This window comes from Lepidochelys olivacea (assembly GCF_965140295.1).
Source record: "Lepidochelys olivacea isolate rLepOli2 genome assembly, chromosome: 4".
NCBI classification, from domain to species: Eukaryota; Metazoa; Chordata; order Testudines; family Cheloniidae; genus Lepidochelys; species Lepidochelys olivacea.
This window is the reverse complement of record NC_140414.1, coordinates 112,662,024-112,685,410: the sequence shown is the minus strand read 5'-3', so window position 1 is coordinate 112,685,410 and position 23,387 is coordinate 112,662,024. Positions and strand designations below refer to the sequence as shown.

Sequence of the window (23,387 nt, the reverse complement as noted above, 5' to 3'; positions counted from 1 at the left end):
TTGGCCTGCAGAGCCTTCCTTGCTGGTGGTGATGGGTGAGATGGGAAGAACTCTGACTCTGAGCCCAGGCTGAACTTGTGGGGCTGGAATTTAAGAAACAATCTCTTCATCTGCAAATTTGATCAGTAAGTCAGTTAGACACAATGAACATTAAACCACACAATGCCATGTTACAAAGGCACTTTTCAGGGTCAAGCACTTTTATACCCTGAAGTATTTTAGCAGCCAGTGCAGAGTACGGAGCGCTGCTATTAATGGTCAGAGCAATCTGCCCACTTATAATTTGATAAAGTCTTAAACTGGTTGAGTTTGGCTCGCAGTCTCGAAGTATTTCAGAAAGTGCTTGCTTTTTTAAACTTGTTTAAAGCTTTTAAAGATTTTTTTTTTTTTTTTTTGAAATCTTCAAGATCGCAAGGCCAGCAAGGGCAAGAAAATAACCACACCCGTGATATAGCAGAGGTGATGTAAGTATCAGGATAGATCTGCACTCGGAAATTTCTTTCCTGTTTTCTGGCAAAGATGCAGCTGCTCCGGTACTACCAATAGTGTAAGCACTGCTTAGATGACACAGTGGTAAAAAGTGTCTGCTCTTGGTTTACACAAGTGGCTATGCTATTGGTGGTACTTGTGCTATTGCTAGGAAATGGGTCACAGATTTACTAATCGAGTAGAACCCTCACTGTAAGTGAACCTGCTGTACAGTGAGAGTTCCCTGCTTGATTTCCTACAAAAGGAACATCATCCCATGTTGGGCGTTAATATCATTAGTTATCTTGTCAGTAACTGTTATGTATATCTCATTTGTTACATAGTAATGATTTTTGGCCGTTCATTAAGGCTGAAAAGAAGAGCAGATTTGAGAGCGTGAGAGACCCATTGTATGAAATTACTGTTGAGCCTTTTAGGTATGTTACAATTTGGTTGGTCCAGGCTATGAATGGAAAAGACATACTGGAATATGTATAAATGATGGAACTCCAGAAGTTCAAAGATGTTTTGGAATGTGTACTTGGGGCCCTTCAAATTTGATCTGTATTTATCTGGATCCAGTTATCTTACATCTAATCAAAATTTTCTTGACCTGTATCTTCTGATAAGGGCTCGACTGGAGTATTGTGTCCGGTTCTGGGCACCACACTTCATGAAAGATGTGGACAAAGTGGAGGAAGTCCAGAGGAGAGCAACACAAATGATTAAAGGTCTAGAAAACATGACCTATGAGGGAAGACTGAAAAAGTTGGGTTTGTTTAGTCTGGTGAAAAGATGGAAGGGGACATAATAAGCACGGCCATCCCTAGGAGGGGTGCGGGACCCAGGGTGCAAGTGACAAATCAGTCACTTCCGAGACCGACCCATCACTTCCAGGACCGACCACACCAGCCAATCACACTGGCTTGCAGGGTCCCCCGAAGCACGGGACTTAGAGCAGTCGCTCTGATTCGTGGTACCCAAGGGACAGCTCTGATGATACTTTTTGCAAGTACATAAAAGGTTGTTACAAGGAAGAGGGTGAAAAATTGTTTTAATCTCTGCGGTTAGGGCAAGAAGCAATGGGCTTAAATTGCAGCAATAGAGGGTTAGCTTGGAAATTAAAAAAACTTCCTAATTATCAGGGTAGTTAAGCACTGGAACAAATTGCCTCAGGAGGACATGGAATGTCTGTCACTGGAGGCTTTTAAGAACAGGTTGGACAAACACCTGTCAGGAATGGTCTAGTTATTACTTAGTCCTGCGTTGTGTGCAGGGGACTTGAAGAGATGACCTACTGAGGTCCCTTCCAGTCCTACACCTCTGTTAGTCACAAATCGTTTCATTCTTCAAAAATACATTAAAATGCTATTTCTTTGGATCAGAGTTCAGGCCGTTTAGATGAGATTTGTAGATAACACAATATTTTTAAAATGTCTTCATGTTCCATCAAGCATTCCCATAGGAAACAGCTCCTAGATCTCTTAGAGTTCATTGTCGTTATCGAGTGGTGATTTATCTAGAAGGTAGTCTTATTTTTAATCATAAGGTCAAAGAACTTTTTTTCTGCAGCTCTTCCTGTGTTTGAGTCTGGTGCATAGAATAGAGTTTACTAGAGATGTTATATTTCCATAAATTGAGATTCTTGCAATTATCCATTATGAAGTATATTGTCATGGATTTTAACAAGCTCTGCATTCTAATTCCTTGCAATAAGGAGACTTGTCATTTCATTATAAAGGGTCTCAGAGTATGTAAGTAAGTTTTGCCTTATCACAATTTATAGTTTTAAGAGGAAAAGGACAAAACTGGTGAAGATTAATTATTACAGGATGCTGTATACTGGCAGATCAGTGCCTAGAAGATTAAAGCGTTTGTCATCTGGAGTCATGGGAAGAAGCAATCATTACAAAAATGACATTGTACCCAGTTTAGGGTGGGGGGGACTATTAGTGCTTGAATACTATTTATTTTTAAAGCTAATTAGTGACATTGGAAACAGTGTAGAGTAGAACTGAAACAGTTTAAAAACACCCAGGAAACTATCTGGTAACACTTAAACTGGATTTTAATGTAAATAATAAATCTGTAGGAATCCCAGTCGAAACTTCAGTTTATATGTTAATCCTACCGTGCTAAACAGTCTGAAACGGATACTGATGAACTATAAAACATTCTGTTGTGTTTGCACACAACTGTGTCTGCAGTTTAAAAGTGGAAAGCATTTGCAGTCATTCCTGTAATTTTTTGTAAAGGGCCTTTGTCAAAATTCACTATTGAGAACGCACCATTAGTGTCAGATTTTTTCAAAGGGGTCTTAATCCAGCCTTCACTTACCTGGAAACAGTTGCATGGAGAAATACATGCAGGTAATGGTCTAGCACTTCTATGCCCAGGTGGTAGTGCTTGAAAAGCCTGCAGGTCTTTGTGCATGCAAAGTTATGTATGTACAAAGGGAGGCCACTACTTGGTGATTTGCTCCATAGCACAGAGGGTCTTGATAAACTTTGCAAGCACAGTGGAGGAGATAAGCATTTATAGTGTACTTGTGGCACCTTAGAGACTAACCAATTGATTTGAGCATAAGCTTTCATGAGCTATAGATCAAAAGAATTTCATCGGATGCTGTAGCTCACGAAAGCTTATGCTCAAATCAATTGGTTAGTCTCTTAGGTGCCACAAGTACTCCTTTTCTTTTTGCGAATACAGACTAACACGGCTGCTACTCTGAAACCATTTATAGTGTGAAACCATTGCCTCACAAGTTGCAAAACTGGCTAGCAGTGTCATACAGTGCCTGAAGCTGTGCCCTGGGCTGAGGCAGCAGTTTTATCTAAACTAGAAGCTCCAGGCAGTGTTTCCTTTCTGTGCTGAGACCTCTGCAATTACCAGAGGGTCATGTACACTGCTGGCTGGCAGTTTCAATAGGAATAGCAGCCACTGCGAATAAATATAAGGGGAAAATTGTTTTTTATAGTTTCTGTTGTCTACATTCACTGCAGTAACCTCCTTAGTAAGAAAAATAATTTGATATAACACAAGATGTCACAGGAACATTTGAAACGTGTGTTTTTTGGGGATTTTTTTTTGGTTGTATTTTTTAATTGTACCCCATTTGGTCAGCACCCAGACAATGTAAATTCACCTGCAAACAACGCACACAAATAAACCTGTTCAGTGTTTTTGAATATTACCATTGGGGAGACATATGGATTGTTAAATATGCGTAATCAGAGATTTCACTCAATTTAATAACATCATAATAAACGTTTACTCAATTTAATACCTGACGTCACAGGTAGTGTAAAGATGCTCATTCTGTAACATAGTATCACCCTGTTCAATAGAGAAGTCTGATAAGTAGATTACTGTATAGTGTTTCTCAAAACAAAAGCTCATTGTTATGATTATTGTATTGTTTCTGATACTTACGTGGATAGGATTTGTAAACCTGTTAATTTCTAAATAAAGAAATAGTTAAAACCCACCCACCCATCATACATCATTTCTGCCCCTCATATTTTCTCTTTATACTCCAACCGCCCCCAACCCTGACCCACACACAATTTCTGTGTTTGAGTGGCATGAATTTGTATGAAGATGCCAGCAAAAAGGTGTCTCCCTGGACTACGGGCTAAGATCTTGACTCATTACTTTACGTGTTACTGCATCTGCTGGCATATGTTCCGTTCTGTAAGGGTATGAAGGACAGTAGAATTGGGGCTGAGAGAGCACTTAAAATAGGTCACAAGAGGCTGCTCTGATTTTTAAAAAGGAAATTGTAAATTTATGCTACCGAATTTTTGATAGATGTTTCTGTTGGTTAAACGCTTGTTTACTTACAGCTTGTTTAAGCTTTGTCTCTAAAGAGCATATAATGAAAAAGGCAAACTGCCAGAAATAACTTTTGCTAGTAAATGTGAATACTTATTTATCTGTGGTTCCATCCAGATGAACTTGCTTATGCTGGCTGTGTAACCTGCAAATCTCCATCTTTGTTTTATTTTTAGCTGTGGTACTGATTATTCTTTTATTCCTGAAAATTAGATGTATGATAGTCCATCTTTTGTCTTGCAGTTCACAACTGGACTCAAGAGGAGACTCTTCAGTGGCTGGTAGAATTTGTTGAACTGCCCCAGTATGAGAAGAATTTTAAAGACAGTAATGTCAAAGGAACAACACTTCCCAGGTGAATCTTTTCTTCTGGATTAGTTTTAAAAAACCTGTTTATATTTTTCTGTTGGGCAGCATTCTCTCTAGCTTGTCTGTGCAGGGTAATTATCTAAATTTAATACTGACAGGCTGTGCTCAGGTGTAAGAGAACTGATGTAAGCCTGCAATTCTGAAAGGCCAGAGAACCAGAATTTCAATTTTCTTCTGCCAGAATATTCCTGAAAGTCATTTGTCTCTACCTCAGTTTCATTACTTTCTTCCTTTTAAAAATAATTTGCTACCAAAGTGTTTCAATAGCAATCACTTAGCTTTGTGGTAGCTAATTTCTTTTGAAAAGCTACAGATGTATTCAGTTTAGTGGAAACACATTGCCAGTGTGGACCTGCAAAGACTTTGCAGACTTTGCCCTTGAATATTAACTGTTGGATTTTTACAAGTATTAAGTATGTTAGTGGATTTGATGCCATCAGGCTGCATATAAGCCATCACATTTAACTTCTACCAAATGGATTTAATTAGTGGTGGTTGCAGAGTGGAAAAAAAATAGGAAAACCATTACTACATAGTGTAATGCTTTTGATAACATAAGTCATAAAATATTAGAGATATGAATTATGTCTCTTGCTATCTCTGTGTTAACTGTGTAAATGTTATCCATATAAATTGCAAATAGATTAACGCACTACAGTAATTCCTCTACAGTATAGTTCTGTGTATAGCTTACATGAAAATTTGTGTGAGAATAACATTTGATTTATTATGAACAGGATAGCAGTAAATGAACCTGCTTTTATGATCGCTCATCTGAAAATCATTGAACGGAGCCACAGACAGAAACTTCAGCTGAAGGCATTGGATGTTGTTTTATTTGGACCTCTCGCGCGTTAGTATTATCATGTTTTTCTAACTTGCAGCTGTAAGAATTAAAACTCCAATTTTTTGCTTTTTAGATTGAGATTATATACTGTAGGTGGGACACCTCACTCCACTTCGTCAGTACATTGGTTCATTATTTGGCTCACAGTTTTGGGACCCAGAAAAATGTAGAATTAAGACATCAGAATAGGCTATCCAACTGCCCTTCTTTGTCTGGTAGTATAGAGAACTAATTTTAGTGTGTCACCCAATGGTCTAGTAAATTCTTGAAATATTTTTTGTGCTGACCTAATGATAGTGCTCTGAATCTTCTTTGATTTTGTTTGTTGGGTTTTGTTTAATGTGCTAGTTAAGCCCGACCCAAACTTTTTTCCTGATTGGGAGGCTGGGTAATATTTTGCTTAATGTAACCAGTATGGTTAAAGTCAAGTTAAAACTGTTACCCAGAATTTACCCTTGGAAAAAACTTAATTTAAGTTGGACTTAGCTAATACGCATTAGCTAAGCTTGACTAAAAATCAATCACTTTTCCTAGACAAGACCAAACTCTTAGATGTTCCAAAAGTGTAGGCTCTATTAAATTGTCAGATAGGATAATGGATACAGTACAAAGCCACAAGTCTGGGAAGTTTTTTTAAAAAGTTAATTTGAGTTAATAGAAACATTACATTTTTGTTAAAATGTAGCTTATACCCTTTGCTTCACAAAACTTCTGGTGGATCTTAGAAAAATTGTTAAGAAAGGAGTTCGTACAACAGATTTCTGGTAAAGTGTCTCATTTAAAAAGAAGCGTTATTGACTTCTTATCCATTTTCAAATACCTTTTGTATAGGAAAAAGAATTGTAGAAAAATCAGTTTCATTTTGGCCTTCATGATAGTATCCAAGATTATTTTCTTTACAGGGCATTTCATAGGCCTCAGTTTGAGAAAATTACTTGGAACCAGAAGCATGACTCTGTCTTGGGCTTCTGTAATCACTTATTTTAGTGTTGTCTATTGATTCAAGGATCGCAGCAAGCTATTGATGCTGAGATTGCTCACTTTCTGAAATACTTGATGATATATGCACATTGCTCCACATGTCAGAACTGCAGTGACTCCTGCAGTCGTATTATTAAAAGTGAAATTAGATGGAACATTAAATTCCAGTGCAACAAAATTTATTGCAAAACTCCTTTACTTGTACAGAAATATCTCCTCACTAGTGTTGTTTTGTTTTGTGAATCTTGTTTTGGTTCCATCTGGTTAACAAATGATCTTTTTAAACGTACCACATTATTTCTTGCTGTGAAACGTGTACAAGCTTCAGTGAATTGCCTAGTGAGGCCTATCATTTCATCTATGCTGTTTGAGGATGATACTGCTATTCTGTAGGATAGGGTTCTCTAGGGAAGCTCATCTGCCAGGTGCTATCTAGAACCAGTTTGTGTTTGCAAATGTTTTTTTTTCCCGCAGACCACTTGAAAATTGCTGAGGGTCTCGGTGGACCACTTAATGATCTTTCCAAATGTTTGTGCCGTTAGCTAACTGTTGTAAAAAAAAAAAAACCTTAATAATAATAAACTTTTTTTTGTTCTACAAATAAAAGCACACAACTCATATTTTAATATCAATAGTCTTACCTTTCTAATGCAATGGATGTGCCCTCTCTCCCCCACTGCAGCAGCCCCCGAGCTGGGGCTGGGAAGGAGGGGGGTCTCACCCCTGCCACAGTAGCCACAGAGCTGAGGCTGGAAAGGAGGGCCATCTCTCCCTGGCAGCTGCAGCCCTGGAGTTGGTGAAAGTCGCCTATTTCTCTGGCTGCTGCAGCCCTGCATGTACCAAATTCCCCCCAACCCCCTCTTCTCACCCCACTGGCCCCTAGTCCCCCCTAGGACACCACCTCACCTTACATGTGCTTCTTCTCCAGGCACTTAATTAGTGGAGCCACGCCTGCATGTGGTAGGTAGGTGGCCCTTCATTCTCTTATGTGCGGCCACCCAGGTGTGTACCTTAGAGGGAACTATCCACAGACCACCTGAATGGAGCTTGCGGACTACAGTTTGAGAATCTCTGTGTTAGAGAAGATCATTCATATTGATTCATGTGCGAATCTTGGGTACCTGTTGAGACATTGTGAAGTTTCCAGGTGTGCAATTATATCTGTCCTTCCTTCACAGTACCACAACTATGCAAATTAGAAGTGCCATCCAAAATTATTTAAAATGTATTGTAAAATCTAATCTAAAATATTTTACACACACACACATCTGACTTGACAAGCCCAGGACCCAGCCAGATAAGGAAAATTCTTAGTGTTCACAAGCAGCAAAACTCAGTTTGGGGAAGTGAAATTTAATTGCTTGCCGTCAAATTGGCAAGCTGCTGACCTTCACTTAAAAATCTTGGGTGCATTAACTAAGACGGGAGGCTGCATGTGAAAACTAGATGCTTGTCTTTCCTCCTATGCATGACTGAAAGAACAGATGATTGCGTGTCCCATGCTGCTGTTTTACTAACTTATGCTGGTGAAGCAGGTGCACCCAGTTCTGCACTCAGGAGAATGTGGGTGCCCAATTAAATGTACACTCTCAAGTGTGGTGTGGGATGTCAGAACTTTTGTTCCTATTTACAGGGTAACTGAGGCAGGAAGTTAATTGTCATCTTTGGCCTTAAAGTAGGTACATACTGTTCCCAGGAATGCTTTTAAACATTTCCCTATTGAAATATTTGCGAGGAGTATACAGTGAAAGGTATAATCTGTTTTATACTGTTGAATCCTTGTTTCCCAAATGTTGCTTCCGAGTCTGTAAACCGTTCCATGAAGTATTTTAAAATTCAGATTAGATAGCTTCCTTATTCCTGAGGATCCAGCATACAGCATCAGTTCATTTATTAAATGCTTTTTTGGATACTTTAAATACTATTTTTTAATATAAAAGAAAATGACAACCATATCTCTTTAGTTGAGTAACCAAACTTTAGATTCTTATTGTCTTTGTAAAATTCACTTTTGTTAGTCTGAGCCCCATCATTCACACATTCCCTTGAGGGACTCCCGTGGAAATCAAGGACAGGGTTTTTTGCATGTAGAGGAGGGACTGTAGGATCAGACCCAACACTCACTAGCCACATAATTTGATAATGGATTAAGTTATACTGTAGCCCATGAAATAGAAATGCTTAATGAAAAGTCAATGTGTAATTGTCATGTAGAAGATTAGTTATCTTTTCAGTATACAGTATGCATTTAAGTTAATCTCCTGTAGATAGAATATAGTATTAGTAATAGAGCTGTTGGTTTTGTGTTAGAATGCCCCCAAAATAATTTCACTGGGGACGTGGGAGAGATCTTGCTGGTTAAATGGTCTGGAATCTCTCTCTGAGCTCCAAGTTGCACCATTTTTATGTGCCGAAAAGAAGTGATTTCAATAGGTACTCTGCAGATTTAAAAGGTGAGCTGATTGTTATAACTATTTGTACAGGCCCATCTCACAACTGGATGAAGGATTTTGTACTAGCAATTTCTATAGTGATTGGTATTGGAGGCTGCTGGTTTGCACATACTCAGAACAAGACCTCAAGAGAGCACATCACAAAAATGATGAAAGATCTAGAAAGCCTCCAGACAGCAGAGCAAAGCCTTCTTGATGTGCAGGAGAGGTATGTGAACTGAAAAGGTTTAAATGTTAAGTGATTTGTGTAAGCTTTATATTTTGAGGGAATGATGTTTAGCAATTAAAGCAAGAAAATGAAAGATAACAATTTGACTAGAACAGACATTGAGTTTTGTGCACCTTCCTCAATTCATTGCACACATTTAACTGCAGTTTTAATGAACATATCGGTGCGTGACATGTTGAAATATCTCCTTGACATTTTAAACTGTATTGTGAGAGCTGAGCAATGGAAAAGAAAGAGAAATGCAGACAGAAGTGGGTCAGATGAAGATAAAAGGGACAGTGGTGAGTTAGTCTGTTACCTATTGATGTAGGAAACAAGCCTTATTACTGGAGATTATGGCTGAATTTGGGATAAACTGTTTCTCACTCTGTTTTGTTGTGGAAGAAAACTTGTTGTAGCATCTTCCTTACAGCTTTTTGAGCACATGAGATCCAGACAAGGCTTCACTGTAAATTGCTTATTGTTTTTCTAGTAGTATGGGAGAAAGAGTGCCTTCTCCACAGTTAAGGCAGTAACTCTTATTATAAGCCTGGTATTTTTGTCTACTTTCATACCCTTAAAGTATATATGAAGGAGATTATCATTAAAACTGGTAAATTAGATCTGGGGTGTTTGACTAAGGCTGATTTATGATTGAATTTGGATGTCAATGCTGCAAATTCATTCTGAAATGTTGCATACAATCTGTATAGTCTTCATTCTTTACCAGAACACTGCATCTTTAACCACTGTTCTTTGAGTAGCTTCTCACTTTTTTGCTTGATTATGTTCTGAAGGCTTGAGAAGGCACAGGAAGAAAATAGAAATGTTGCTGTAGAAAAACAAAACCTGGAGCGCAAAATGATGGATGAAATTAATGATGCAAAACGAGAAGCTTATCGACTAAGGGAGTTGAGGGAGGGAGCCGAATGTGAACTGAGTAGACTCAAGTATGCAGAGGAGGAACTAGTACAGGTATTTATGAACTATGGAACATTTGTTTTCTTAACTTACTTTCCTGGTTTTATTGGGGTTTAGTTTACTGGAGAGATGTCCCTCCATCCCCCCCCCCCCACCCAAGTGGCATTACTGTGATGCTAGGTTTATTGTCCTGGAAGCATCCTATAAGCCTCTGAATATTTCATTTGTTTACAGCCATAGAAAAAGCATATACATAGACCACTGTTAAGACTTGTGAAGCGTATGGACCCTTGTAGATACACTATATAATGAAATGCTGCTGAAACATACTTAAAAGAACAATTCTTCATATTTTATGCCCCTGAAGGAGGGAAATAATCCCACCTTGGTTTCCTTCTTGCTACCAGAACAGAAACAGCAGGTGGCTTTACCAGACGGTTGCTTATATTTTCTTTAGTGTAAATCTGATGTATAATCTTAGAAATTAGTTGTGGCATATCAGTAAGTGTTAGTTTCAGCTTGGTTACCAAATAGGACCAAAGGAATAGGAACAGAAAGTTTAAGGCTGGTACAGTATATGTAAATCCCCAGCATGACTTTTCAGAAACCTCTCTCAACTTACTGTTGAGACCAAAAAACCACATGCCAGAGCTACATGGTCTCAGAATGTGGTTGCATGAAAAATTAGTTTTAGAGGTAATTAAAGCCATATTTGTGGCGGACTCGTTTTTACGTTCAGTCTTAGGAAAATTATCTCAGTGACTTTTGCATCTCTTTTGACTGCTAGGTTCGCATGGCTTTAAAGAAAGCTGAGAAGGAGTTTGAACTGAGAAGTAACTGGTCTGTTCCTGATGCATTGCAGAAATGGCTCCAGTTAACACATGAGGTTGAAGTTCAATACTACAATATTAAAAGACAAAATGCAGAAATGCAACTAGCAATTGCTAAAGATGAGGTAATTATTTACCTTTGAGTTGCTTCAGTATGTTAATGTGCTAAAGACCCACAGACCTGTCCATTTTGTTGGATATAGAGTATCCTGATAGGATGGAATGTTGATTACTTATATTTTCTGCAGTCAGAATATAAAAGTCCTGTTTCATTCAGATACTTACTGCCTCTATATCCTCTCAGATTATTTTTTGTCATCTGCATTATTTATACAGCCTTTGGCTTCATGTTTATCCTGCATTTTAGGCAGAAAAAATTAAAAAGAAGAGAAGCACTGTATTTGGGACATTACATGTTGCACACAGCTCCTCCCTAGATGAGGTGGACCACAAAATCCTTGAAGCAAAGTAAGAGCATTAATTAGATGTATATTGTTCCTTGCTTTCTTTTATTCCAGAAACAATGAAGTTCACTAAGAAAATGATATGAAGGAATTCAGCATTTTAATTTTATTGTACTTTAAGTAAAAATCTACTGTCAGAAGATGTTGTGAGTTTTTGCACATGCCTAAGAATAGGTGATGGCTTTCTGAAATGCTGCAGTGATTATACTGTTACTGTTCCATACTATGTCCAGCACTGAAGTTTTAGTCCAATGACATAGTAACTAAACTTCAATATTATTTTTATTTTTCCAGGAAAGCACTCTCTGAATTGACGACATGTTTGCGAGAGCGTCTCTATCGATGGCAGCAGATTGAGAAGATCTGTGGCTTTCAGATAGCACACAACTCAGGATTACCAAGCCTGACGTCCTCTCTCTACTCTGATCACAGTTGGGTGGTGATGCCCCGAGTCTCCATTCCACCTTACCCAATTGCAGGGGGAGTTGATGATTTAGATGAAGACACCCCTCCAATAGTTGCACAGTTTCATGGTATGTAGTATATACTCCAAAGGGAGATATTGAGGAAGGGAAGCAGGAGTCGGGGAGAGACTTTGAGTGGAGAGAAGAGTTACCAGTAAAGGGAAAATTGAGCAGGAGGGCAACCTAAAGCACAGAAATTCAGGGGAAAAGAAACTTCAGAAGGAGGAGTGGAGGAAATAGAGACAGGAGCAAAACAAAACATAAGATAATAGTGATGGACATCTTCAAAGAAAACAAGCCCCCTGCATGAGTCATCTATTAATTAGATAGAAATACAGTAAATGGGTTGGGAGTTGAAATAAAGGTAACATGAAGCAGTAAAAACTGTTTCCTCCTACTCTTCATTCTGAAAAAAAGAATAACCTCAGTCTGGTCACCATAAATAGGTAACAGTTCTTTTCCTGTAAAATCTATAATCCTAAATTTATCCTGTAACTTTGCTCTTGGCCCATTGCTCTACCATTATGGAAGGGCAGGAGTTTCTGTCAAATCAGACGATCAGGTAGGAAAAGAGATGATACTTTCTGTGGAAGGATATGTGCTAAATAGCTTTCCAAGCATCCTTTAATGACTGGAACAAAAAAGCAGTGTTGTCTGAGGAAACTTTCAAACAGAGTGTTTGTGCTGGGAGCCAATTGATTGTATACACTGATTGTATACATTGACTGAACCCCCCTAATGTCTGACTTAAGTCATTACATCAGGAAGAGAGACCATCTTATTGTAGCTGGGATTAACTAGACAGTGAGGATGAATTGAGATGAGTTTACACTTGACTGTTTCAGCGCGCACACAAAAAATCAAACTGAAGAATGGATATAATTGTGGCAATTACCTCTGCAATATCTTGTTGATTCTAATTTCCTTTGAAAATACCAGCACTGTACTTTTAAAAGGCTACTAAGGGAGTTAGATGCACAGCAGTTGGAGGATAGAAATGAAAAGTAGGCTCTGTCTGGTGCTCACATTGTTCATGGTGCTGCAGACAGGTCAGTTGTGAACAAGGGCACTTTTGCCTCTGGACCCAAACTTGCTTCCCTGATCTGGCTTGCATGCTCTCATCATCTCCCACCAAGGAGCAGAGATATCTGATATGTTTAGGTCAGGTGCTGCTAGTTGCATCATAAGTTGTGATTTCCCCAGTGAACTTCACCACTGACAGTAGGATGGTAACTAAACTGAATGTGAGATTCCAGCAAGTAGAGGTCAATGCAACATGTGCCTTGTCCTTGCCTGACTTGTTTGCTTATATATTTATATTTAGACCTCTGCCTAGTTAATACGCAGGAAGGGAGAATATAGTTTATCCAAGGTTAACACAGCATCCCAGGAAGAAAAGTGCAGATGGGGTCAGTCCAGTCCAGACTTGTCTGCAAAATTCTTGGATTTTCTGACCTTTTTAGTTGAATAAGCAAACTCGACACCTAGCTGGGCATGGCCTTTCTTGTCCAAGACAGACCATGCAAACTACAGTAGTCTTGGTATGGAGAACTTGGTGGAAACTTGTCCACAACAGTGTGTCTTGAAGTAGTTCCATGGGCCCACTTCCACATGAGAGCATTGCTAATCTGCATGCTTTCCAAACTGAAACCAGACTGGAAGATTTCCAGAAACTGCAATGTCTGCAGCCTCCTGTGAGGCTTTTCTTTTCTTTCGCTCTCACCATCTGTTGGCCGGGAGGAATTGTCTGGACTGGTGTAGCAGATCTTGAAAAATTAATGGTTACCAAATAGGAAAAAAGGTCCCATTACAAATGAAGTTGGACAAACACTGTGTTTTGCTTGCTTTCATTTTGTCTGGCACTCCTGTTGAGAGAGTGCACTAATGCAATTCTAGAAAAATAAATCACATTTAATAACTATAGCATTCATGATTGTAATTAGTGGTGTTTACTTCCATCCTTCTTTTTGGTTAGGTACAGTCATCTTTAAAAACCTGAGGCTTGTTCAGAAAGCTTCTAACTTTTGCAAGATTTGAATGACCAGGAAAGTAGAATGGATGAGAATAATTATGTACTTCATACTAATTCAGCACCATCATTTCTAATCTATAAACATATAGGGCCAGATTCTCAAAGGAGATTTGGCCTCTTTGGACTGCCCAGGAGGCACAGAGGTCAGAATCTGGATGCAAATGATCAGAGGAATGCTCTGTTGGCATGGGTCTTGCGCTAGCTGTCATCTCCTGGTCCAGAGGGTGTGACAAAGCAGAACTTTGTTACACCTGTCATCCATTAAGAACCATGCCTGGTCTACACTACAGAGCATCGGTACTAAAACGTAGCTTCCACCAATGTAAGTCGCCCACTACGTCAACTTAGCTACCTCCGTTAGCAACGTAGCGCTTAAGTTGATGTAGTTAGGGTGATGCAGTGTTCATGTAGACCAGAGGTGGGCAAGCTACGGTCTGCAGGCCACATCCAGCCCGCAGGACCGTTCTGCCCTGCCCTGCCCTGCCCCTGAGCTCCTGGCCCAGGAGGCTCGCCCCTGCACCCTCCCCTGCTGTTCCCCCTCCCCTGCAGCCTCAGTTTATTGCACCGCCAGCGCAATGCTCTGGGCGGCGGGGCTGTGAGCTCCTGGGGCAGTGCAGCTGCAGAGCCTGGCCTGACCCAGTGCTCTGTGCTGCGCGGCTTCCTGTCCTGGTGCGGCCACGCCGCCAGCCACCGGTGCTCCAGGTAGCTCAGTAAGGGGGCAGGGAGCAGGGGGTGGGGGGGAGATTGGATAGAGGGCAGGGGAGTTTGGGGGGTGGTCAGGGGCCGGGGGTGTGGATAGGGATCGGGGCAGTCAGAGGACGGGGAACAGGGAAGTTGAACAGGAGCCGGGGTCCTGGGGGGGCAGTCAGGAAGGAGAGGAGGGTTTGGATGGGGCGGCGGGGGGCAGTCGGGGCGGGGGTTTCGGGGCCAGTGAACAGGGAGCGGCGGGGTGGATGGGGCAGAGGTCCTGGGGGTGGGGGGGTGGCAGTCAGGAAGGAGGGACGGTGTGTCTGGGGGCGGTTAGGGAGAAGGGGTGGTTGGATAGGGCAGAGGTCCTCGGAGGGGCAGTCAGAAAGGAGGCGGGGTTGGACGGGGCGGGCGGTCAGGGAACAGAGAGCAGGGTTGGTGGATGGGGCAGGGGTTCCCGGGGGCCATCAGGGAACAGGGTGGGTTGGATGGGGCAGGAGTCCCGGGGCGGGGCTGTTAGGGGGTGAGAAGCAGGGCGAGATCAGACAGGGGGCGGGGGCCAGGCCATGCCTGGCTGTTTAGAGAGGCTCAGCCTCCCCTAACCGACCTTCCATATAATTTCAGAAACCCGATGCGGCCCTCAGGCCAAAAAGTTTGCCTGCCCCTGGTGTAGACAATGCATTACTTACATCCTCTGTTGGTTGTCAACCTCATAGCTGGTGCTCTGCGGCCCCAGAGCTCACAGTGCCCCACACAAGTAAGTCAGTGGCAGCACTCCTGGAAGGGATGGGCACCACTGACGGAAGAAGGGCAGCGTGGATGTGAAACACCGCTTTCATTACTGCGGTGGCTGTATGTTAACTTAATTTTCTTAGTGTAGACATAATTTTCTTAGTGACGTCCTAAGAGTCAACTGAGAGCAGCCTCATCACAACTCTAAGAATCACTGGGCTTGGTGCAGACTGGCTCCCAGAATCATTAACCTGGTGTACCTGCCCTCAGGGAGAGAATCTGCTTATAGGGTTTTCAGAGTAGATTATGTTAATTTTAAATTAACACAGTTTGTTTTTTCTTCCCCCAGGGTCCACTGTAAAGCCTCCCAGCTCATTAGCAAGAAGTAGTAGTTTGTGTCGCTCAAGGCGCAATGTTGTGTCATCATCTCCACAGTCTTCGCATACTCAACATACGCCGCATACCTTGCATTCCCCTGACCCTGACATCCTGTCAGTGTCAAGCTGCCCTGCTCTTTATCGAACTGAGGAGGAGGAAGAGGCAATTTACTTCACTGCTGAGAAACAATGGTATGACAAATACCAAAACATTATTAGAACTCTGGTTAGGTTGCTCTAAATAATTATGAAGTATTAGAGGTTGAACTATGTCAAACGATGAAGTAGCCACTTGAATAATATAAATTAAATTATTGGGCCCACATGGAACAACAATTGGGCTGTTCGTGCTACTGAGTGAAGTTCTGGAACAGCCTTCTAAGGAGAGCAGTGGGGGGTAAAAAACCTAACTAGTTTCAAGACTGAGCTTGGTAAGTTTATGAGGGGGATGGTATGATGAGACTGCCTACAATGGTGTGTAGCCGATCTGCGACTGCTAGTAGCAAATATCCCCAGTGGCCAGTGATGGGATGCTAGATGAGGAGGACTCTGAGTTACTGCAGAGAATTCTCTCTCAGGTGCCTGGCTGCTGGTCTTGCCCATAGCTCAAGGTCTAACTGATGGCCATATTTGGGGTAGGGAAGGAATTTTCCCCCAGGTCAGATTGGCAGAGACCCTGGCAGTTTTCACCATCCTCTGTAGCATGTGGCACGTGCAGGTTTAAACTACTGTAAATGGTGGAGTCTCTGTAACTTGAAGGCAGAATCATAGAATATTAGGGTTGGAAGAGACCTGAGGAGGTCATCTAATCCAACCCCAACTAAATCATCCCAGCCAGGGCTTTGTCAAGCCGGGCTTTAAAAACCTCTAAGGATGGAGATTCCACCACCTCCCGAGGTAACCCATTCCAGTGCTTCACCACCCTCCTAGTGAAATAGTTTTTCCTAATGTCCAACCTAGACCTCCCCCATTGCAACTTGAGACCATTGCTGCTTGTTCTGTCATCTGCCACCACTGAGAACAGTCTAGCTCCATCCTTTTTGGAACCCCCCTTCAGGTAGTTGAAGGCTGTTATCAAATCCCCCCTCATCCTTCTCTTCTGCAGACTAAGTCTTAAAATCATGGTTCAGTAACTCCGCCAGCGGTTAGGGGTCTCTTACGGGTGGGTGTGGTTCTCTGGCGTGCAATGTGCAGAAGGTCAGACAAAATGATCAAGATGGTTTCTTCTGGCCTTAAAGTCTGAGTCTAATTAGCCAGTGCACAAGGTTTAATTCAATTCTGCCACTATCCTGGGTATATACAACTAATCCAGTTTCTTTGCTATAATTATGCTTATAGCTTTAACCTGGACCAAAAGCAGACTTCAGTGCTCACTACTGTTGCTACACTTTCTCCAAGGGGAAAGTTAAGTTCCTTTTGTTACGTAACCTATGGACTCGTTAGATTGTATATTGAAAGGTGAGGATGTCTGCCCTAGGGAAAACATTCAAACATGTTAGGCTTGAATCTGCTTCTTCTGTGACTTTTGTAACTTTATTTACTCTGTTACTGGTTAACAGAGGTTTTCATAGAATCAATGAATATCAGGGTTGGAAGGGTCCTCAGGAGGTCATCTAGTCCAACCCCCTGCTCAAAGCAGGACCAATCCCCAACTAAATCATCCCAGACAGGGCGTTGTCAAACCTATCCTTAAAAACCTCTGAGGAAAGAGATTCCACCGCCTCCCTAGGGAATGCATTCCACTGCTTCACCACCCTCTTAGTGAAAAAGTTTTTCCTAATATCCAACCTAAACCTCCCCCATTGTAACTTGAGACCATTACTCCTTGTTCTGTCATCTGCTACCACTGAGAACAGTCTAGAGCCATCCTCTTTGGAACCCCCTTTCAGGTAGTTGAAAGCAGCTATCAAATTCCCCCTCATTCTTCTCTTCTGCAGACTAAACAATCCCAGTTCCCTCAGCCTCTCCTCATAAGTCATGTGTTGCACTCCCCTAATCTTTTTTGTTGCCCTCCGCTGGACGCTTTCCAATTTTTCCAATCTTTCTTGTAGTACGGGGCCCAAAACTGGAAACAGTACTCCAGTTGAGGCCTCACCAATGTCAAATAGAGGGGAACGATCTCGTCCCTCGATTTGCTGGCAATGCCCCTTCTTATACAGCCCAAAATGCCATTGGCCTTTTTGGCAACAAGGGCACACTGTTGACTCATATCCAGCTTCTCATCTACTGTAACCCCTAGGTCCTTTTCTGCAGGACTGCTGCCTAGCCATTCGATCCCTAGTCTGCAGCAGAGCATGGGATTCTTCCATCCTAAGTGCAGGACTCTGCACTTGTCCTTCCTGAACTTCATCAGATTTCTTTTGGCCCAACCCTCTAATTTGTCTAGGTCCCTCTGTATCCTATCCCTACCCTCCAGCGTATCTTCCACTCCTCCCAGTTTAGTTTCATCTGCAAACTTGCTGAGGGTGCAGTCCACACTATCCTCCAGATCATTAATGAAGATATTGAACAAAACCGGCCCCAGGACTGACCTTTGGGGCACTCCGCTTGATACTGGCTGCCAATTAGACATGGAGCCACTGATCACTACCCGTTGAGCCCGATGATCTAGTCAGCTTTCTATCCACTTTATAGTCCATTCATCCAGCCCATTACTACTTTAACTTGCTGGTAAGAACACTGTGGGAGACCGTATCAAAAGCTTTGCTAAAGTCAAGGAATAATATGTCCACTGCTTTCCCCTCATCCACAGAGCCAGTTATCTCGTCATAGAAGGCAATTAGATTAGTCAGGCATGACTTGCCCTTGGTGAATCCATGCTGACTGTTCCTGATCACTTTCCTCTCCTCTTAAGTGCTTCAGAATTGATTTCTTGAGGACCTGCTCTATGATTTTTCCAGGGACTGAGGTGAGGCTGACTAGCCTGTAGTTCCCCGGATCCTTCTTCCATTTTTAAAAGATGGGCACTATATTAGCCTTTTTCCAGTTGTCTGGAACCTCTCCCGATCGCTATGAGTTTTCAAAGATAATGGCTCTGCAATCACATCCGCCAACTCCTTTAGCACCCTCGGAAGCAGCGCATCCGGCCCCATGGACTTGTGCTTGTCCAGCTTTTCTAAATAGTCCCGAACCACTTCTTTCTCCACAGAGGGCTGGTCACCTCCTCCCCATGCTGTGCTGCCCAGTGTAATAGTCTGGGAGCTGACCTTGTTCATGAAGACAGAGACAAAAAAAGCATTGATTACATTAGCTTTTTCCACATCCTCTGTCAGTCGGTTGCCTCCCTCACTCAGTAAGGGGCCCACACTTTCCTTGACTTTCTTCTTGTTGCTAACATACCTGAAGAAACCCTTCTTGTTACTCTTGACATCTCTTGCTAGCTGCAACTCCAAGTGTGATTTGGTCTTCCTGATTTCACTCCGGCATGCCTGAACAATATTTTTATACTGCTCCCTGGTCATTTGTCCAATCTTCCACTTCTTGTAAGCTTCTTTTTTGTGTTTAAGATCAGCAAGGATTTCACTGTTAAGCCAAGCTGGTCGCCTGCTATATTTACTATTCTTTCTACACATTGGGATGGTTTGTTCCTGTAACCTCAATAAGGATCCTTTAAAATACAGGCAGCTCTCCTGGACTCCTTTCCCCTCATGTTATTCTCCCAGGGGATCCTGCCCATCAGTTCCCTGAGGGAGTCAGAGTCTGCTTTTCTGAAGTCCAAGGTCCATATTCTGCTGCTCTCCTTTCTTCCTTGTGTCAGGATCCTGAGCTCGACCATCTCATGGTTACTGCCTCCCAGGTTCCCATCCACTTTTGCTTCCCCTACTGATTCTTCCCAGTTTGTGAACAGCAGGTCAAGAAGAGCTCTGCCCCTAGTTGGTTCCTCCAGCATTTTCACCAGGAAATTGTCCCCTACACTTCTCAAAAAACTTCTTGGATTGTCAGTGCACCGCTGTATTGCTCTCTCAGCAGATATCAGGGTGATTGAAGTCTCCCATGAGAACCAGGGCCTGCGATCTAGTAACTTCCGTGAGTTGCTGGAAGAAAGCCTCGTCCCCCTGGTCCGGTGGTCTATAGCAGACTCCCACCACGACATCACCCTTGTTGCTCACACTTCTAATCTTAATCCAGAGACTCTCAGGTTTTTCTGCAGTTTCATACCTGAGCTCTGAGCAGTCATACTGCTCTCTTACATACAATGCAACGACCCCACCTTTTCTGCCCTGCCTGTCCTTTCTGAACAGTTTATATCCATCCATGACAGTACTCCAGTCATGTGAGTTATCCCACCAAGTCTCTGTTGTTCCAATCACATCATAATTCCTTGACTGTGCCAGGACTTCCAGTTCTCCCTGCTTGTTTCCCAGGCTTCTTGCATTTGTGTATAGGCACTTGAGATAACTTGCTGTTTGTTCTGCTTTCTTAGTATGAGGCAGGAGCCCTCCCCTCTCACGCTCTCCTACTCGTGCTTCCTCCCGGTATCCCACTTCCCCACTTATCTCAGGGCTTTGGTCTCCTTCCCCCAGTGAACCTAGTTTAAAGCCCTCCTCACTAGGTTCACCAGGCTGCTTGCGAAGATGCTCTTCCCTCTCTTCCTTAGGTGGAGCCCGTCTCTGCCTAGACTCCTTCTTCTTGGAATGCCATCCCATGGTCAAAGAATCCAAAGCCTTCTCTCCATCACCACTTGCATAGCCATTCGTTGACTTCCACGATTCGACAGTCTCTACTCGGGCCTTTTCCTTCCACAGATTGTTCCTTCACAGCCAATCTTCTCTGCCTGTTTGTTTCTGTCATGAAATCATTCAAAATTTGTGACTTCACAATCACTCCTAGCACAGCATCTTGTCATCTTGTAAATACACAGTTATTCTTTCACTTATAGTATCGATCAGAAGGGTTAGGGTTATCAAAAGCACTGGCTTCGTTATCAACAAAAACACCGGCCAACTAAATTTCATATTGTATAAATGTTTTTTTCAAGCTTATGCCAGTATGCAAACACCCTTTTAATTTAGTTGCTTCAGGCTGCTTTGTTCTGTAGGTCTTAGGGAACTTCTCAGTATGGTTCTTCCAGAACCATCTTTTTTTTTTTTTTTTTAATAGAATATTCTAATGCTTTATTTGGACAAGTGTTGTTGCTCTTCTACAGTGAGGTGCAACTGACTGAACAGAGTTTGATGTTTATTTTGGGTGAGATTAAAATAATTCAGCTTTTTTTTACCTATTGGCAATCAAATAAGTAATATTTTATTATGGTCTCTGGTAGTCTTCATCTGTGTATTTCCCAATTGGTAGCAGTGTGACACATACCTAAAATTACTATCACATCTGTATTAGATTACAAGGTTACATACATAAAACTGCCATTTGTGGGTCTGAGATATGAACTGATCTGGGTTTTTTTACTGTAAATTAAGCTGTTCAGCATTTACCTGCCACTTCTAGTGAAATGAGTGTAGTGGGTGGTTGTAGTCTAATGGCTTAGATTTTAAACTGGTTTCTTTCTCCTCTTAATTGCATTAAGGCAATTTCTGTCTAACAGTTTCTTTCCTCTCTCTTTGCTTTTACTTAGGGAAGTACAGGATGCTGGTTCAGAGTGTGACTCCTTAAACTCATCCTTTGGAAGGAAACAGTCTCCTCCTTCAAGTCTTGAGATGTACCAACCTCTGTCTCCACAAAAGGTATCCCGGGAGGAACTGTCGCTAGAGGAATCCTCCACAGGAGACTCCTCGTCACTAACTGCAGATATTTCCAGGGGTTCTCCTGACTGCCCAGGCCTAACAGAAACTAAGAGCATGATATTTAGTCCTGCGAACAAAGTGTACAATGGCATCCTGGAGAAGTCCTGCAGCATGAACCAGCTTTCTAGTGGGATCCCAGTCCCCAAGCCTCACCACACCTCCTCTTCCTCAGCCAGCAGTGAAAGTAAACCCATTCATGAAGTCTCCACTGTCCCTAGGATCAGTAGCATCCCGCAGGACCTATGCCAGAATGGCGAGAAAAACAAAAAGCCATCAAAAATTAAAAGCCTCTTTAAGAAAAAATCTAAGTGAAGCACAGAGAAGTAACCCATAACAGTGGCTATGTTAGACTTTCTAAACTTCAGGAACATAGTTCCATTTGGGTCTTCCAGACTGGACGTCATAGTGGAATGCCCTATAGGTCAACTGTCTACTATTTAAATGACCCTAAAGTTAAAGATCATGCCAGCTGTTAATGAGAAATCAAAAGTTCAGACAGTTTAGTTATTTCTGCCTATTTATTTCTGCTTTGTTTTTAGTTATCTATAACTTTTTAAAAATGCCACTTTGGACTGACGAGCTTTAATGGACTTGTAAGCCTGCATGGGCTTGCCAAAATTTCTTGTTTACCAGATCATCTTCTTATCTTTCCACAGAGTTGTGACATTTACCTACTGGACTTAAGTCACTTAAAAGAAGTAAAACTAATTAAATTGCACTACTGTTTTCCAGACTGGAAAAGTATCTCTGCAAATGAAACTAGGATTTATAAATGACTGAGGAGCTGGGTCTTTACACTTTTAGATCTTTTGGGGTTTTTAAGTAGAACCTAGGATTTCTAATTGACTTGATTTCTGGAAATGGAAACCCCACACTTTTATTATGGGATGCTTCATTAGATGCATTTATTATTAGAACGGTTCAAGTCCTGCTGTAAAGGTCATGTTTTTCCCAGGGCTTTCACTGTGATTTTACTGCATTGCAGGTTGTATGATAAAATATATAGATAATTTAACAAGAGAAGAGGCTCTTGATTCCTTATGCAAGCGATGGAGTGAAACTTGATTGAAGGACTTAAAAGATTCACATGCTTACAATGGGGAGGGGGAGAATCCGGGCACTTGTTTACAGACTTTGACAGACAAAAGATGTTTGGTTTATGAACATTTGTACTATGGTAAAGATAATAAATTGGAGACATTCTTGTGCTTGTAATTGTTCTGATTTTAGCTGATGATCTCTTTCAGTTATATTCCTGAGGACCTGTTCGTTCAACATGCTACAGGCTACATTGCTTATGCTTATAAGTGTATAAATTATTTTTGTTGTTAGCTTTTAACAATGTCTTTATCTCCCTTTGTAGGATTTCATACTGTTTATTTTTGTATAGTTTTGAGGAGTTAGCTGTTCAGATATGTCTGGTTGAAGTAAATGGTCTATTAATTTTATAATGTACATATACTATTATGAACTAGTGTAATTTAAAGATTTTAAAGTGAGAATCAAGACATGCTTCAGATTAGGCAGCTTTTACATTAAACAAGCTTTTATCATAAGGCATTAAATTACCATTGGGTAACAAAGAAGCTTTCTTAGTAAAACAGTGGCTAGTTGTTCAAAACCATCACAATTTTTTACGTTTAGATGAACAAAATGTACTGAGTAACAGTGCCTTTTTTATTCAGTTTGTCTGAAAATGTTTAATGCTGAGCAACAGCTTTCTTTGAGGTGAATTCCAAAGAAATATTTTTGCTCTAGTGAACACAAGCAGTTTATCCTGTGATGACTAGATCTCTTCAGTTCTGCTATGGGGTTGTGTTAGTGGCCTCAGTAGCTGCCGCTGTGACTGGACTTCTGTGATTAAGAGTTCAAACCTTGCCAGTACACACACACACACACACTGTACTGTAGAAAACAATGAATTCATTGACTGCCTAAACAGATTGCTGGTAAGGAGACGTTAACAAAACCTTTAACCATTT

General features: G+C 41.5%; 1 protein-coding gene across 1 annotated transcript in view; it reads left to right on the top strand.

Annotated features, from left to right (window-relative positions):
* Positions 1–22,620, top strand: part of STIM2 (stromal interaction molecule 2) — a 151,637-nt gene extending 129,017 nt beyond the window's left edge. Inside the window, exons 4-12 of the mRNA XM_084625970.1 lie at positions 4,546–4,657; positions 5,409–5,524; positions 8,983–9,160; positions 9,958–10,135; positions 10,869–11,036; positions 11,279–11,379; positions 11,670–11,908; positions 15,640–15,859; positions 21,237–22,620. Coding sequence (XP_084482096.1) covers positions 4,546–4,657; positions 5,409–5,524; positions 8,983–9,160; positions 9,958–10,135; positions 10,869–11,036; positions 11,279–11,379; positions 11,670–11,908; positions 15,640–15,859; positions 21,237–21,717 — 1,793 coding nt within the window. The 3' untranslated portion in view covers positions 21,718–22,620. The remainder of the gene's footprint in view (positions 1–4,545; positions 4,658–5,408; positions 5,525–8,982; positions 9,161–9,957; positions 10,136–10,868; positions 11,037–11,278; positions 11,380–11,669; positions 11,909–15,639; positions 15,860–21,236) is intronic.
* The last annotated feature ends 767 nt before the right edge of the window (positions 22,621–23,387 follow it).